Genomic DNA, 17,817 nt, shown 5'->3' on the forward strand with positions numbered 1-17,817 from the left:
TGAGCCTGCACTCTAGAGCCCACGAGCTACAACTACTGAGCCCGTGTGCCACAACTACTGAAGACCATGTGCCTAGAGCCCGTGCTCCACAACAAGAGAAGCCACCGCAATGAGAAGCCCGCACACCACAACGAAGAGTAGCCCCCGCTCGCCTCAACTAGAGAAAGCCTGAGCCCAGCAACAAAGACCCAACATAGCCAAAAATAAATAAATAAATAAATGTATAAAAAGAAAGAGGATATTTAAGAAAATTGTCAATGTTATCAATGGAACGCTTCAAAATTACAAGTTTGACTGAGTAAAGTTTGATTTAAGTAGACTTGGTTATACTAAAATGATCACCCTACCATGTTTAAACATCAATGATACACTTTATATTTATTTCTTTACTAGATACACTATTCAAGATTTGTGATCTTACTCATTGGAATTAGCTACATACCTTCCAAATATGACCCAAAGAATAACCCATTGAAAGTGGCTCTTTGTCTTTAGTACTTGAATTTAGCCAAGGACTCTGGTCTTCTATCTGTTAAACAGTGCTTTCTGCTGAGTAAAATAACAATCCACATGCGCACTGACAACATTCTACACATGCATATGCCTTTCAAGTCTGAAAATACAATTCAATGTGCCATAAAAGGTTGCTTACACACTGGTCAAAATCACCGTTCCTCTACTGTCTGCAGTAAACCTTCCTTTGGACTAAAAAATGTGTAAACTAACCCTACACTTACAGCTGTAAAATGCTTCAAAGACATTTGGCGGGGAAATAATCTCTTAAAGGCAGTACGTTCAAGATATTTGTTTTTAAAGCATCGGAAGGAAAGGCAAGTCCTGGGCAACTATTTGGGAACCCAAGAGACCCCAGTAACACAGAAGAAAGTTTTGGTCTGGCTCATGTTCTAAAGGTTGCAGGATGAGAAGAGTCAACTTCCAAACCCCTCTTCTACTCCCTCTGCCTTTCAAATTCAATCTTTCTTTGCCTTTAATCCTACAGAAAATTAGAAACAGTCTCCTAAACTGGGCCTTCCCACAGCAAATACAGCTTTTGCTTGCAAAAACCCTATTACCCATTAGCAAGGGTGTTTATTCTAGAGTGAACTGGCCTCTTCCACTCCAGAGCTGTGCTGCCTTTACAGACAGGATCCTTCTGACTGCCCTAAGACGAGCACAAAGACATTCATTCTATAGGCCTTGTGTTCAATTTAAAACCATAGACCCTGGCAATTAAAGAATTTGTGAGTTAGTCTCAAGGGAAAAAAAAAAAAAGCATCATTCTTAGTTGTCCTCAGGTGCTACAACACAATCCATGCCTTTCACATAAAAAAAAAGCAAAAACAATCTACTGAAGTCTGGAAGTAGGAGCTAGAAAAAAAAAGGGGGGAATTTCTCTCCTGGGAACTTTGGTAACATAATCAAAACAAGTGAAAAATATAAATGCAAGATATTCAGCCCATTTTTCAGCAGTGCTGATGACGCCTCAAATGAAATCTTTATTTCCTTTTGTTAATCATCCTACAATCTTGGACTCATACAACCTACCTATTTAAATTCATCTTTTATGGAAGCTACATAATCTTCCTTTCATTAAAATTTCCCTTGTTGATATAGGCAAACCAGGTCAGTTTCTGCTGGATTTGCATACTTGCAAATCCCTTAATTCAACTCCTTGTTGAAGGTTTAAAAGAGAGCAAGAGCTGAACCTCAGATACACATAAAACAAATACTGCTTCTATGTCTAAGTGAACATTGATACCATTTACAGATTCTCCCCCCCTCTCCCCGCACCACCACCCTACTCCTTGGGGCTGAGAGCCGTGTCAATAATCATTATTTATTAAACAGGCTGCCATTCCCTTCTACAGAATGTAGGAAGGGAGCATGGAGGGGTAGAAAATAATTACCTTGGATTTTTCTTTAAAGACCTCTGGAATGGAAAGCAAGGAAATCAATTCAGAAAGAATATGAAATATCCCCCCATATGCAAGCCCCCCAACACACACACAAGGCTGAGAAGTACATCCACACTCCATTATTCACATCAACTGTAACAAAAGAAAAGATAAAAAACCTGGGGTCTTCAAGATAAACGCATCTATTTTCAATCCATTGAATATGTTTGCACATACACTTGCACATCCTTTACTCATCCACAAAACTCAAGCAGCTAGATTTGTTGAGAGAAACCTCTACACACCTCCTGAGAAAATGTGCTCTCAAAAATGACTGCTTCAGCCAAAGGAGAGAGAAGCAGCAAGTTACCAGTTTGACTGCCATTCTGGTTTGTGGCAGATTCCCTCCCTTCCCCTCTCCTCTCTGTCTCTCAGTTTATCTTTTGGCCTATTTTTTTTTCCAAAGCAGAGTAAAAGCATAAGGAATATCTCTCCTTGGACTTTAGCCACAAATACAACAAATCCAAAAACAAGAAAGTTTCAAGGATTAAATAACACCCCAGCTAAGACCACAGGTCAGAGAAATGAAAAACTGCCAGATGACTGAAAGCTTGGTACTCCTACTCAAGAGTTAACGATGAGCAGTCTTGCTTCCCCTCCAGATGTTATGGCTCAAAACAGAAATACAGTATAAAGAAGGCATAGCCAGGCAGTTTTTGGAGAAAAGCCTTGCACAGAACTTGAACTGGCAGGCTGGGGGTTTGTCCTAAATAACCTTCACAGGTTGCACACACTGTTCTCAGATCCTGATTGATAGTCAGATTAAGAACCTTCCTAAAATTTCCTTATAATAAGAACAAGGTGAGGTGGTGGGAGGGTGCTGGGAGGTCAATTAGTCATCTAAAACATGTATAAAGGTATAGGGAAAATATAGACCTCCTAGACAGATAGAAAGCTATCACGCTTGGGGAAACTGGCCAGTAGTGGCAGCAACTGAGCCAAGGGTGAAGAAGCTACATTCAAAGAGTGACCTGTTTCAAATGAGTTGATTTTCTCACCCTTGAGTGCACAGAACTGTCCCATTTTGCCTAAATTTTTCAGGCATATAGGGAGGGGAGAGGAGGTTCACTCTCCACCTTTGGGAATCGAACAAAGCAAACGCTTGGCAGAGCTGAAAAAACTCCTCCTCCGTCAGGACCCTAGAGGCGGCAGCTCTGCAGGGATCCCTTCATAATTCCCCCTAGTTAACTCACTCTCGGCGGCCACAGAATCCGTTTCTACACCTTGGAATGGCCATGGGCAGGGTAGGAGGTGATCACTTTAGCCCTTCGCCATGGATCGCCTCCTTTCCCTACCTCCCACAATGGCTTCTAATTAACCCTTCCTGGTCCCTGCCCGGGTCAGGGCTGCTGGAAGTGTCTACAGCTTCACCGTACCAACATCTCCATCAAATCATCACACACACACACCCCAGCCCACCCCCACATGGATACAACTTCCCTCCGCGGTTTAACGTCGGTCGATTTACATGTGCTTTTCTTTCTCTCCTTCCCACGGGCGGGGAAAGGGCTCAGTGCTTTTGGGAAGGCCCTCCCTCCCCCCTCCTCCCCCTCCCTCCCCCCTCCTCCCCCTCCCTCCCCCCTCCTCCCCCTCCCTCCCTCCTTCCTTCCTTCCTCCCCAGCTCTCATCAGGAGCCGGATCCCAGAGCTCCCCAGCAGGTCTGCACTCGCTTTAACCCGTTGAAGGGAGTTAGTTCTCATTTGGGACCCACTTAAGTAGGGCCCGTGGAGCTTGGCTGACAATCTCCCTCTGCTTCACACCACCCCTACCCCCACGCACACACACACAGGAAAAGGCCGGCACCTTTTACCTCCCCTGTGGCCAGGTTTAATTCTCTCACTCCGTGTTCCAAACCTGGAATGGAGTGGGGGGTGGGGGTGGGGGTGAAGGATGCTAGAAGACAGGCGTTGGCGAGGGGAAAGGACAACAGGAGGGCAGAATGGAAACTCAGCAGTAAATCAGAGTTCAGACACAGTGTTTACTTACGAAATTTGGGGCTGGTGCTAGTTTCTGGCGTGGTGGTGGTAGAGAAGGAAGACGAGGAGAAGGAAGAGGAGGAGGCAGCATCCTGAAAGGGAGACAGGGTCCAGGAGGGAGTCGAATCATGAAGGTAGGAGGAGGTAGCGTATGCCGCAGTGGGCCAGGAGGGCATGGCCGGGGTACTGGGGGTTCCTGGCACCGGGGGTCGGGAGCCCGGAGTGCTGCTACCGAAGAAAGGGGCTGTCGTGGACAAGACCGTCGAGGGGGCCGCAGTGTTCCGTGCCGTGGTGGAACGCGGGCTGGCCCGGATGGGCACCCGCTGCCCGGGGAAGCGAGTGGGCGCCCGCGTGATGGTGGTCAGCCGGGTGCTAATCCGGTTGGGCGTCCTGGAAGAGGCGGCGCTGCCGGCGGAGGTGGCTGGAGACGTGGTGGAAGTGGTCGTGGTGGTGGTCTCCATGGCCTTGGGGAAGGAGCTGGGCTTGGAGAGAAAGAAGGGGTCCTGGCCCATCCCCTTGGAGTCCACCAGGTCGGTGGGCACGTATTCCTTGACGGAGCCCACCACGATCCATTTGAGCAGCATAAGGCTGAGCCCCAGGCCGATGAAGCCGATGAACAGAGGCACCACGCACAGCCACGTCTGCTGCCGGTTCCACACGATGCAGTCGCTACAGCGTAACTCCCGGGGGGGCTCGGCCGCCCCTTCGCCGCCGCCGTCCGGGCCCCCGCCCGCCGCCGCCGCCGCCGCCGCCGCCGCAGCCACAGCCGCCGCGGTGCCCTCCTCGGCCGAGGCGGCGGCTGCCGAAGCGGCTCCAGGTGGCGAGGCAGCGGCCGCCCCTTCACTCATCCTAGGAGCCGGTCTTCACCTTCGCCCCCCCGAGGGCCGCGCCAGAGGCATGGGGCCGCGCGGGCCGGGCGCAGGCGCGGGCTCCGGCGGCGGCGGCGGCGGCGGGCTCGGGCGCAGGCAGCGGCCGCGGCGGCCGCATGCAAATCGGCTCCCTGCCCCCACGCCCCTCCCCCCGAGAGGCGGGCGGCGGGCGGGGAGGAGAGGAGCGGGGGAGGGGACGCGGGCCGGGGAGGTGGCGGCGAGGAGCTCTGAAGAGGGGCTAGACTGGCCCCCTGCGCCGCCGGCCGGTCAGGGAGCGGCGGGGCGCGTCTGCAGCCCGGCAGGCGGCCTCCTGTGCGCCGGGGCCCCGCGTCGTCTGCTGCTGCTTTTGCTGCTGCTGCTGCTGCCGCTGCCGCTGCCGCCCGCCGCCTGCATGCGCTCCAGCCGCGCCGGCATCCTCGGGGCGCCGCACCCGGCCAGCTCCCCGGGGCGCCAGCCCGCGCCGCCCCTGGGCCTCGCGCCGCCTTCAGGGGCTGAGCGGGCCGGCCGCGGAACGCCAGGTGCCAGAGAGCCGCATTCCGACACAGAGGGGCCGGCCTGGCCGCCGCCGGTCGCCGGGCCCGCCGCGCCGCTTTCCTCGGCGGCTGCTCCGCGAGTCCGGGCGGTAAGGTGCACCTGTTCTTCAGCCGGCCCGCAGCCAACCCTCGGCTAGCACTGTCTGGGAGAGACCAATCCGAGCGCAGTGCGGAGGGCAAGCGGCCGGGCTCGCCTAGCTCCCGCCGCCTGAGACTCCGCGCCGGCGCCGCTGCCCGAGAGTCAAACTCCAGCGAGCTGCGCCGCCGCCGCGAGCCCGGGGCCGGGGACGCACTGGGCGCCCGCGGCGGGTGCTGTCCGACCCGCCGCGGAGGGAATCCCGCAAGCCGCAGAAGATTCGAAAGCACTGCCCGGCGCCCCTGTCCGGTCGCACTTTAAGGGGGAGACGTGAAACGAGAGACCGCGTCCGGGATCCGGGGGAACAGGGACCCCGGGCGGGAGGCGGCTCCAGGCGGGCGCTGGCAGCCAGGCGGGTGCGGTGTGCGCGGAGCCGCCACGGACTGGCTGGGCTTCAGGCAAAGTAGCGCCTCCCCCCAACACCTAATGGTGGTTTCTTAACGCGTACAAGATAAATGATCCAAGCAAACGCTCGCTTGGAAGTGTGTGGCAAAAGCAGCTCCCGACCCACCGATTGTGAGCCCCTTTCCTGTGTGGATGAAGTGGGGTCAGAGGCTGAAGCTGCGGGGCGAGAGAGCAGGGGTGTGTGCGCGTGCGGGGGGGTGTCTGTGCGCTTCCCCGCCTGGCAGCGGGCGCTGCTGGATCAAGAGCCCGTTCCCTCCGACTTGCTAAGAGAGATGCTGGTGAAACAGACCTTTGTGCAATTACACCCGGCAGATACCTCTTAGCCGACGTGTGCTAACTTACCTTTTTAAAAAGTATTGTCTTTAAATGTAGATGTACACACAGGTGCACACATCACAAGGTAACTGAATGTGAGGTAACATTTAAAACGATTTGGGTTGGTATCCAAAATTCTTTCCTTTCTCTTCCTTTGGGTAGAGAGGCACCTGTGTACCTATATCTCAGGTGCAGTGTGGGACCCGCCTGGGGGACTAGGGGACCGGCCTAAGAAGGAAGGATGAAGGGGTAGAGAGCCAGCATCAGCGTGGTTTATGCTGATGGTGCAAAACCTCTCTAGTCGACTCTTCCCGGATTTCCTGATCTAAAGTGGAAACCGGAAAGATGTTTTACAAGCTCCAAGAAAGAGAGTTTGAGGATGGCAGCCTCCTAGAACACCTTCCCTGCACTGTATGATTGGCGCTGATGATGAAAACAGCGTTCTCTTGGCCAGTAATCGTGTCCCCAAAGATGAAGTTTTCAAGGTATCCATTTTATTCACAGGTGAAGAGCCGAATGGTACACTGAAAAGACTGCAAAGAGAGAAGGATGTATTGAAACAGGAAGCCCCTGAGATTTGGTGCCTACCAGAGTATTTTGCACAGACACGGTTTATAAATTATTTTTGATGTCAGTAATTCGGCTGTCACCTCTTTCAGCTATAACATTAATACTTTCCCCATAGGAAAGCTTTTGATTGTTAGTTTGATAGAACATGCCCTAATCCAGTAGTACTGAATTATGGTTCCAAAAATTGCGAGTGAAAAAAATACCACAAGCCCTTGAATCTATATTCCTTCAGCTTTCCAGTGCAAGGCACAGTCCTCTTAAGTAAAAATTGACCCAATCTCTACCTTCTGTGAGTGCTGGGCAGTAACTGGCCAACCTTTCCTGTATAGCAAATAAAGGTTAGCTTTCACAGAAAATATTGTGAAATTATAGCAGGTGCTTTTGTCGAGTATATAAGACAGAAAATTACTTTTCCAAAACATTCCTAATTCATTGCCGCCCCCCCATTATTCCTACGGCCCCTCCCTTCTTCCTTCCCCACTGAAATAAATCCAGTGTACAAAAAGGGATGCTGTAATGCTGCAGCTGGGCAAATGCTCCCCTGAAACTGCATTCGCACAAAACTAACCCCGTGTTGTCACAGTGCTCCCCAATGCCTTCTTCATCTACCTCTCCAAATTACCCCCACTTCTCATTTCCACTTGGCTTTAACAGCTTATTCATGGTTCCCTGTTCAGCTCATTTTCTCCCAGATCCCAAGCCTCTGCACTTGACTACCCATTAGCTGCTCTCGCAGTGAACATTATCACTAGTAGAAGGGAAAAAAAAAAAAAAGGACCTATTGCTGCGATAGCCTTGTATTGGGGAGTGGGTTTTATCAGCCCATCCAAGAAACTCTGGCTGGTACAATCATCATTAACTTGCAGTTTTACCATGAGGCTCCCTGGTAGCAGGTGGTAAGCACTGCAACTAGAATTGGGGGCGGGGGGGATCCACAACTGAGTCAAGGACAAGTGGTAGACATTCTCACTGCCAATGAGCAGCCAGCTGATCAGTCCCATGGTAGGGCGGAGTCTCAGTCTGGTGACTCACAGCTCGCTGAAGCAGAATGCTGGAGAAAGAGCTCCACACTCAGGCTCTGAAGACAGGGATTCAAGTTTGAGCTCTATAAGCAATAAAGTCACTCTGGGCCTCTGTTTTTCTCATCTAGGAAATGAAACTATAATACCTACATTCTATATAATATAAAATTGTATAGCTAAATATACTATTCACTGATGGCATCTTTTAAGCATGATTTTTAAAACACATCAGAAACCACTTTTATTAATATGTATTAAGTTATCACATAGTCTAAATAAAGCTTTTCAAAATACACTATATGGTCCTCAATCAAAATACAGATTACAACTTTCAAGAAACATTCTTGTTCTTCTGATATAATAATCTGAAAATTGTTCTGTTTTTTAATACTGAGGCTAATTATTTCATAAAGGTGGATGTGCATGACCAGTTAGGGAAGAGTTACGCATACTTTTCTTGGATATCTCTACCTACTATAGAGAGGGGTGTGGATTTTTCTAACAAATGGGAATGACATAACTCAGCCTCTCCTGAGCTCCGTATCTGCCTGAATATAATCACCTTCTGGATGTCTCCTGTGTAATCCACTAACACATTAAACTCAGAATTTCTAACCATGATTTAAAGTTTGCCTACAAACCAGCATTTCTGTTGAATTAGAGTTTTTCCCTTCAGTGACACCAATATCTCCAGACTGGGAGTCTCAGTGCCGTCTTTGACTCCTTACCTCTTGTATCCCAAGTTCAATAAGTTGCCATCATTAACACAGTATGATTGCCCTGGGTTCCCTCCACTGTAAATTCTTTGGCAAAGGCCCATCCTTAGAACCACAAGGCTGGAAGTGAACCTGGTGTTCAAACACCTCCAATGTGTCGTCCCCCAAAATATCCCAGGCCAACAGTCATCTGGATTTAGCTGGAGCTCTAGAGAAGAAACCACTTCCTGCTGAAGACCACACAGCCTGCAGACAGTATACAAGTACAGAGGTAATTTTAAAAGTCTTTGTGTTGAGTCAAAAACCTGCCTTCCTATATTTTCACCCTTTCTTCTTAGCTTACTCATTATATAAACCTTCCAGGAGCTAGGTGCCAGGCATGGAAGATGCAACAGAAAACAAAACAAAGCTCCCTACCTTCATGGAACTTATATTTTAGTGGAAGAGACTGACAATAAACAAACAAAATAGATAAATTATACAGACTATCAAGAAATGGGAAATGCCATTTTGGACCACAAAGAATATATCTTGTTGGTGTGAGTACACAGAACATCTCTTCTTCAATCCCAGCAACCTCAATTTATTTACCATCCTCTCAGGCCAAGAGGAGTTTACACCCCTAGGAGTAATAGGGTGCTCTTTTATTAGCTGTGGGTTCTCTGGATAAATGTAGTTACTACAGAAATCAGTCTAGCTTGTAGAATCGTAATATCCTTCATGATATCCACTGGAATCATGTGTGTAGGCAATGTGATATCTCAAAACATTTCATGAAGTAAACACTTTACGAAGGGTTAATGTGGTTAGCCTTCTTCCCATGGTTGCATGTTCCTTTTTCTCTCTTGCTTTAGTCCACTCCTGTTATTATAATGATACACATTCCATAGTACATCATTGTGGCCTTTTTTAAAAAGAGAAGCAGATTGTTTTCTTCATAGTTCTCAACAAATAACGTTATTTATTTCTCGTGGGAGCTTTATGTATTATACATAGGATTCATTCACAATGTACTGGAAAAATCCCCTGGTGGATCTGTCTGTTCACAACACCTTGACTCCAAGGATTTGTGCATTATATTCTAATTTCATAAATAAACAAAATAATATATAAATTCTACAGAGCAAAAAGCAAAAATCGGAAAGGTGAAAAACTTCCAGCCGCAACTATATCCTAGTCACAAAAAATGATTGTAACAATGTTCAGATTTAAGGTATGTAGATTGTCACCTAATTGCACTCTCATGAATTAGGAAATGCTGAATGCTGTATAATAGGAGGAGAAATTAGAAGTTTTGAATGAGGCACTAAGATAAAATAAATGTGAAATTTCAGTGGGAGTTGCCAAAAGACAATGCCAAAATTTCAAGGTAGGTTAACTAAGAATTGGGTAGATGGGGGGTTTCCCTGGTGGCACAGTGGTTAAGAATCTGCCTGCCAATGCAGGCATACCTAGGTCCGAGCCCTGGCTCGGGAAGATCCCACGTGCCACGGAGCAACTAAGCCCATGCGCCAGAACTACTGAGCCTGAGCTCTAAAGCCTGCAAGCCATAACTACTGAGCCCACGTGCCATGACTACTGAAGCCTGCACGCTTAGAGCCCTTGCTCCGCAACAAGAGAAGCCACGACAATGAGAAGCCCACGCACCGCAACGAAGAGTAGACCCTGCTTACCGCGACTAGAGAAAGCCTGCGCACAGCAACGAAGACCCAACACAGCCAAAAATAAATAAATAAATAGATAGATTAAAAAAAAAAAAAAAGAATTGGGTAGATGGTACAACATATTGGAGGTTGAGGGAGGATTTTTTGTGAAGAGGACTTCTTTGGCAGAAGATGTGCTCTGAGTTCACAGGCGGAGGAGCACAAGTACAGAGCCTCATTACACCAAGTATAGTGAGAGGGGTCTCAGAGGAGTCCTGGAGAGCTTAGTAGAAGACCCCTACTCTTTGGGCAGGTCTCATTGGATTGGGATAGACACACAAGCCTCAGGCATCTCAAGTCAGGAGATGACTCAAGTGGACTGTGGCAGCAGAGGGCACTTTATGCCTCTGCCATACCAGGAAGGCGTGAAGCCATCCTCCAGCAGTAAGAGTCCAGTTGGAATGTACAGTGAGTGTAGCGGAGAAGCAGAGGTAGACAATGAGCTGGAAACTCAGTGTTTAAGGATCTGAGTGTCACAGTGAGATATCTATGTAATTTTTGTTTTGCATTGAATTCAAATTGCCTGTCCTTTAGGGCAGGGGTCCCCAACTGCCCACACAGGGCCGCACAGCAGGAGGTGAGCAGTGGGTGAGCGAGTGAAGCTTCATCTGCGCTCCTCTTAACTCCCCATCGCTCGCATTACCGCCTGAACCATCCCCCTGCCCCCAGTCATGGAAAAATTGTCTTCCAGGAAACCGGTCCCTGGTGCCAAAAAGGTTGGGGACCGCTGCTTAAGGGTACCAACATGGGTACTTTATCTTCGCACTAGAGTTGCCATCAGCATTTGTCTTATCTAGTTTTGGGTTTCTTTGTCAATAATTTCGCCTTTTCTCCCTGCTATCTTTCCCAAACATTGGTAGATATATTTTTCTTAGATCACTTCACTGTATAACTCTATTCTTTTGAAATCATCTTCAGATCTGAAATTGGAGGACTGGTAGATGAAAGTTCACCTTGACAATTCACTGATCAAGCAGAGGACGTGGTGCTTTGGAAAGATTCAAGGACATGTCTTCTCAGTGTGGTCAGAAACAAAAGTCATGAGTTCACTTTCTCGTTCCCTCTCTCCAAACCGCAAACAGAATTCCATTTGGCAATTCACAAGCTTCTCACCACTCCCAGACTGGCTTGAGTATCTGCGAACCCAGGTATAGAAGGGACACAATGCAGAAAGCCAGCTCCCTGAAATGGTTTTTTATAACTGAGGAAGAAACACCTCTGTCTCAAACTTCATTATTCCTAAGAAAGGCAGTTTTATACAGCTGCACATCCAGAAAGAGCTGATGTGAGTTCATACTGGTATAAATAACATTTTGCCTTCATCTCACCTTGTTTCTGGAAATCTACATTCTGCTTCCTCAGATTTGGGGATGAGACTTTCATAACACCCTCTAGGGAGAAAACAATCAGATAATTTCCTACAACTCTTCACTGGTTTTCTTTATGTCTCTACCATCACCTCCCACCCCACCACCACCACCGAGCTGTTCAGAGAAGCCTGAGAACAGACAGCCTTGGCATCAGCCCTTGAGACCTTTAGTCACAGTAGTTTATGTGCCCATCGTGGGCCTACCTTCTTGCTTCATTTAACGGAATATAAGGTAAGAGTGTGAATTTAGAGTTAGGCCCCCCCAGAACCTCTTCTGAGGATTATTGGTAGTCTAGGAAGGTTTTCAAGTGCTCTACAATCTCTGATTTTCTGTAGCAGATTCAGTAAAGGAGAGAGCAGAAATCCTGGAGTCTGATTTCAATCTGACTTTCAAGAGGTTGTTGCACAGTTGAAAACATACCGCGTGTGATGTACCTGGTGCTGAGGTTAGCAGTAGGCAGCTCAGACATGGTAGTGAGTATTCTTATTTAATGAAAATCCAGTTGCCTCTATGGTGCATTACTTCAGGAGCCCACCTTTTCCAACAAGTTTTGCAGAAGATTTTTACAGGAGTTTGGCACTGCGTTGTTGACATTAACAAGGAGCAGCAAGGAGGCACTGCAGAGAAGCACTGGCCTCACAGCCCCAGGTGATGAATGTACACTCATTCATTCATTTCTGTGCGCCCCCAGCACACACACCACATGACCTGCTCAAAGGTGACCCACAGAATTACCAAGGAATAAGTTGTAACAGCTCATAGCAGATTTGGCCCATCTGTTTTGTCTCCAAAAAAAAAAAAAAAAAGAGGATATCTCAGGAGCACAAAACTTGCTTGGTGCTTATGAATTAAGAAAGAAGGAAGGAAAACGCCACCTAATTTTTTTTAGGAAAAAGTATCAACTAAACCCAAAAGGCTAACAGTGTTTACCCCTTGTGAAATAGATACTCCAAGGGGTTTTGAAGACTTAGAAAAGCTGTTCTTTGCCCGGAGATGGAAACAACCTAAGTGCCCATCATCGGATGAATGGATAAAGAAGATGTGGCACATATATACAATGGAATATTACTCAGCCATAAAAAGAAACGAAATTGAGCTATTTGTAATGAGGTGGATAGACCTAGAGTCTGTCATACACAGTGAAGTAAGTCAGAAAGAAAAAGACAAATACAGTATGCTAACACATATATATGGAATTTAAGAAAAAAAAATGTCATGAAGAACCTAGGGGTAAGGCAGGAATAAAGACGCAGACCTCCTAGAGAACGAACTTGAGGTTATGGGGAGGGGGAAGGGTGAGCTGTGACGGAGCGAGAGAGAGTCATGGACATATACACACTAACAAACGTAGTAAGGTAGATAGCTAGTGGGAAGCAGCCGCATGGCACAGGGATATTGGCTCGGTGCTTTGTGACAGCCTGGAGGGGTGGGATAGGGAGGGTGGGAGGGAGGGAGACGCAAGAGGGAAGAGATATGGGAACATATGTATATGTATAACTGATTCACTTTGTTATAAAGCAGAAACTAACACACCATTGTAAAGTAATTATACCCCAATAAAGATGTTAAAAAAAAGAAAGAAAAGCTGTTCTTTATCCTGCCTTTGAGACTTTTACATTTGATGAAGGACAGTTGCCTGTTTTAAGCAAAGAGCTCAAGAAAGGTCCAAATGTATGTTTATATCTGTATGCGACCATGCCTGTGTGCAGTGCTGAAGCCAAATGCAGAGAGTGCAGGAAAGAAAGATTATTCAAGGAGTGCTTGGTGACGAACTTATCCACTGGTTCCAGAGTTTTGTTTGATGCTATCTGAATGGAGTCGTAGCTTTGTCTAGCATCACTGGTTGTAATAAGGAGAGCAGCCCAGATCCAAAGATCAGAAGGTCTCAGCATGGTGCTGTGACCTTGACTCTCATAGGGAGGAAACAAGAGTGATTTATAGTTGGAGTTGTTATTTTGCTGTTAGATGAGTCTCAGTCAGTCAGCTGAGCAGGAAATGTTTATCTCTGTGTCTATCTAGTTTCAGGGGGACAGATTTAATCTTAGCTAATCATTCATGAGATAAAGAACAAGACATTAGAGGGTCTGTGTCTGCCCTTTACAGCAGGTTCAGGAAAAAGGAGAAAGGTCTGTGTTTGGTCTCATCACAGGTAAATAAGGAGGGTCATCTGTGAGAGGGGGGGTCATGAGAAAGAGTTTACAAGGAGTCTCAACTAAGTCATATGGGGAAGCACACTTCTTGGTGGTAAGCCATTAACTGGAACATAAAAGGGTAGAAAGATTTCTGAAAAACAAAATTGTGGAGATGGTTTCCTTAGCCACTGCCATTTTCCAGGAGCACAGGGTCCTGGTAAAATTCAACACTGATATTGACATATATTTATAGCTCTCTTTTTAGCATTTTAAGAATGTATATGTGCTAATAATTATTAGTTAAAATAAGAGTAATAACATGTTTTATAGATTTATGCTTATTTTTACACGGGAAATATGAAGTAAAATTATCTGCCAATCTTTAGTATCTGTGAAAAACAGTGAAAAAAACCATAGGAATTCCACCAGGAGGAGACAAAAAGTGGATCAGAATTTGACAAAATATTCTTCATATTCTAGTTAGCTTAACAGAGGGTATTTTAGAATTTAGAAACCATAAAGCTGTATCACAGTAAATCCTTTAAGCCATGGATATATCCTATAAAATTTATAAAACACACAAACTATATTAATGTATTAGTTGTCTTTCTTGGGAGTATGGCTAACATACATTTTTTTTTTCAATTCAAGGTCTCAAAAATCATTTTTTAAATTAATGTTGGAATGTAAGAATATTAAAATGTCTTCCCTTTTGAATATAGACTTCTTGAGACATTTGATTGACATATTTGACCAATAATTGTGTTTGCGCATGCTTGGGTGTACGTGTGTGTGTGTGTATGTGTGTGTGTAATGATATATGTAAAGAAGTAAGGGAGGGTGTGGAAGCAGATTTTGTATTAAGTATTTAGGGAATAAGCTGGAATAGGAATGGGATTATATGTATGAATTAGTATGAATTAGTACACTGTATCTACGAAACAGTGATGATTAGATTCCAAACACAAGTAAGTTACAGAAAGTAAAAACAGGTAAGTCTTTGGGCTTGTTTACCCAAAGGAAGTTCTCGGGGTTGGGGAAATGCAAAGTTGAGCCTCTCAGAGACTAACTAGGCCAACTGGCTCCCATTGCACTTTGGGAGGAAAGCCAGCTTTGCTTCGGAAATAAACAAGAGGAGTTTAGATGGCAGCCAACTGCAATACTGATGGTTGCTTTTATGAAAAACTCTCCACCAGGGACTGGAATAAGAAGATCCACCAAACTCTGGCCTCTCCTGAATCACTGTAAATGGAAACAATTTATAGTCCCTACTATATTGGATAAGACTACAAACAAAAATGATACTATTTATGGTTACTGGTTTAAGTATTAAAGAAAACATTAGGCAAAAATCTCAGAATCATCACTTTGGGAATGATGTAATGAGAAAAATAATCTCCTTGGGAAATAGTCAATTAGCTAGGAAGTATTCCCCTGGCAAGCAGACCTAGTAGGAGATGTTGGTTCTCTCTTGCCTTAAGGCAGATTTGCAAATAATTATACACTATTTGCCACCCCACACACAGATCTGCCCATTGTCCTTTTTCTCTCTGGAAATCCTAAACCCATAATTAGCATTCTTAGTGGTACTCTGGGGCACACTGGGCAACTGGCAGAGCAGCAAGAGAGCTCTTAGGCAAAGTATGATTTGTTTCCAGAATTTGAACTCCAAATGCACCCTTACTTCTCTGATCATTGAGATGAGGTACATATATATATATATATATATATATATATATATATATATATATATATATATATATATATATATATATCTTGAAGCAAGAGGAGAGAACCCTAGTCTAACCTCTGGAAGTTCCATCTGGGCTTGAACAATGACAGAAGATACCTCATGTCCTCTATGAGAATTTACATGAGGTACCCAAAAAGATTTAGAAGTTACATTAAAAAGTTTGGTGAACACTAAAGGTTGTAGCAATCTACAAGTGTGCTGAAGGAAGGCCCTGGGAGGAACCACACCTCCTTCACAAAAATCTTTCAAGCAGCCTTTCCTGGAAGATGAATTCCAACGACCCTTTGAAGTAGCAAGGCACACTCAGGATCTCATCATTCTACAAGGCTAATGGGTAAAAAGTGACACCTTTCATCTTTAAAGCTTTCAGACAAACGTCACATCATTCAAATTCCCCAAGCAGTTCCCTTTCCCTTTGGAAAAAATGGCCATTTCTTTTTTTTTTAAAATTAATTAATTAATTTATTTATTTTTGGCTGTGTTGGGTCTTCGTTTCTGTGCCAGAAACGAAGTTTCTCTAGTTGTGGCAAGCGGGGGCCACTCTTCATCATGGTGCACGGGCCTCTCACTATCGCAGCCTCTCTTGTTGTGGAGCACAGGCTCCAGACACGCAGGCTCAGTAGTTGTGGCTCACAGGCCTAGTTGCTCCGCGGCATGTGGGATCTTCCCAGATCAGGGCTCGAACCCATGTTCCCTGCATTAGCAGGCAGATTCTCAACAACTGCGCCACCAGGGAAGAAGCCCTTTCTTTGTTTTTAATTTAAAAAAATTTGCATGTGTGTGTGAGAGAGCAGATGGAACATCCTGGGTCTTTCCCTCTTTTGTCTCCAGGCAGCGTGTCAGAAGTGTCATTATGGAGAAAGGGAATCCTGCACATCAAATTTGGTCTGTCACACTGTGCCTTCAAAGAAGACTTAAACTGAGTTGTACATACTTTGGTTAAGCGAAGTCAAAGGTCACATATCATTTCTGAAAATACAGGTATCAAATACTTGATGGATTGAGAAAGTATGTGTCCATAAAGCAATAGGTAAAGCTGATACTATGACCAGTAAGTTCTTGATTCTTTGTCATAATTAAGGATATGGGCAGTGAAGGGTGCACTGAACAAATAGTTAGGAAACCTTGGCTTGAACCCCTACTACTCCAATAATCTTATGAGACTTTGAGTTCCAGTTATGTTGTCCATAAAATTTGGGCAACACTCCCATATTGGGCAACACGCCACGATTATTATGATGTTAAAAATGGAAAACAAAAGTGAATATATTTTGCAAATTTAAAAAAAAAATGTGCATATATTTAAAAGCACTCTGGTACTATCAATTAATGTGATTAATGAATAGTTACTATTTCCAATTGTAACTTTATATTGGATTATATGGAGAATATATGAATCTCACTATTTTAATAAAAACCTCAAACTAAAATGTAAAAAAAAATTTTCTCAATTTTAAGAATATGGGTCAGGCTTCTTTCTTTCATTTTATCTAAGTACCTCTCTCCTACCAGCAGATAAATGCTTTCCAGGAGATACATACCCGAGGAGCAGGGGCTAGGTCATTCCTTGAAAACTGCTGCCTTGGACAAGTTTATAACCAAGAAGAAGAAACACTATGTCCAGTGTTATTTTTTGCCCTGAGGACTTGGGGTGTAAGTAAGAAGACTGATTTGGATCCTCTCTTTGTCTTTTTTTTTTTTTCTAAGTGAAAAGTAGTTTATTAACATGTGCAGCATGCACACTTATGGGAGAAAGTCTTCTGCCAGTTGTTTACTTGGATGTTTTTTTGTGTTTTTTTTTAACAATATAAAATTAATTTTTTTTCTTTTTTTTTTTTCCCTCCCTTTGTCTGAGTTGCCCTCATCTAGCTCCAAACACTTTTCTTTTGGATCTTTTGTGTAATCGTTTTTCACTCCTCTCAGTACTTCAGGGGCCAGGAATTTTAAGCTCACATCTTTGGAGGAAGCTGGCTTTTCTTCAGAAAGTGACAAGCTGATTCTAACACTAATTTGGAAATTCTAGGGATATGGAATAGCCAAAACAATCTTGAGAAAGAAGAATTAAGTTGGAGTATTCATGCTTCCTGGCTTCAAAACTTACCACAAAGCTACATTAATCATGACTGTTAGTTACATAAGAATAGACATATAGATCAATGGAATACAATTGGGAATCCAGAAATGTACCCAATATTTATAGGAAATTATTTTCTACAAGGGTGCAAGACAACACAATGGGGGCAAGAATAGTCTTTTCAACAAATGGTGCTATGAAAACTTGATAACCACATGCAAAAGAATGAAGTGGACCACTTGATTTCATCATACACAAAAAGTAACTAAGAATGGATAAAGGCCCTAA

At 45.1% G+C, this 17,817-nt stretch overlaps 1 protein-coding gene and 1 long non-coding RNA gene across 12 annotated transcripts in view; one reads left to right on the plus strand and one right to left on the minus strand.

Moving 5' to 3' along the window:
* NRG3 (neuregulin 3) overlaps positions 1–4,860 on the minus strand; it is a 1,064,106-nt gene extending 1,059,246 nt beyond the window's left edge. For all 10 annotated transcript variants that reach the window (XM_060285922.1, XM_060285923.1, XM_060285921.1 and 7 more), the window contains exon 1: positions 3,942–4,860. In XM_060285922.1, the coding sequence (XP_060141905.1) occupies positions 3,942–4,779 (838 nt within the window). In that variant the 5' untranslated portion in view covers positions 4,780–4,860. The remainder of the gene's footprint in view (positions 1–3,941) is intronic.
* LOC132593585 (uncharacterized) overlaps positions 3,657–17,817 on the plus strand; it is a 30,849-nt gene continuing 16,688 nt past the window's right edge. For both annotated transcript variants that reach the window (XR_009559241.1, XR_011376771.1), the window contains exons 1-3: positions 3,657–4,065; positions 16,287–16,436; positions 16,968–17,108. This is a non-coding gene — a long non-coding RNA (uncharacterized lncRNA). The remainder of the gene's footprint in view (positions 4,066–16,286; positions 16,437–16,967; positions 17,109–17,817) is intronic.

This window comes from Globicephala melas, chromosome 16 (assembly GCF_963455315.2).
Source record: "Globicephala melas chromosome 16, mGloMel1.2, whole genome shotgun sequence".
Classification (NCBI taxonomy): domain Eukaryota; kingdom Metazoa; phylum Chordata; class Mammalia; order Artiodactyla; family Delphinidae; genus Globicephala; species Globicephala melas.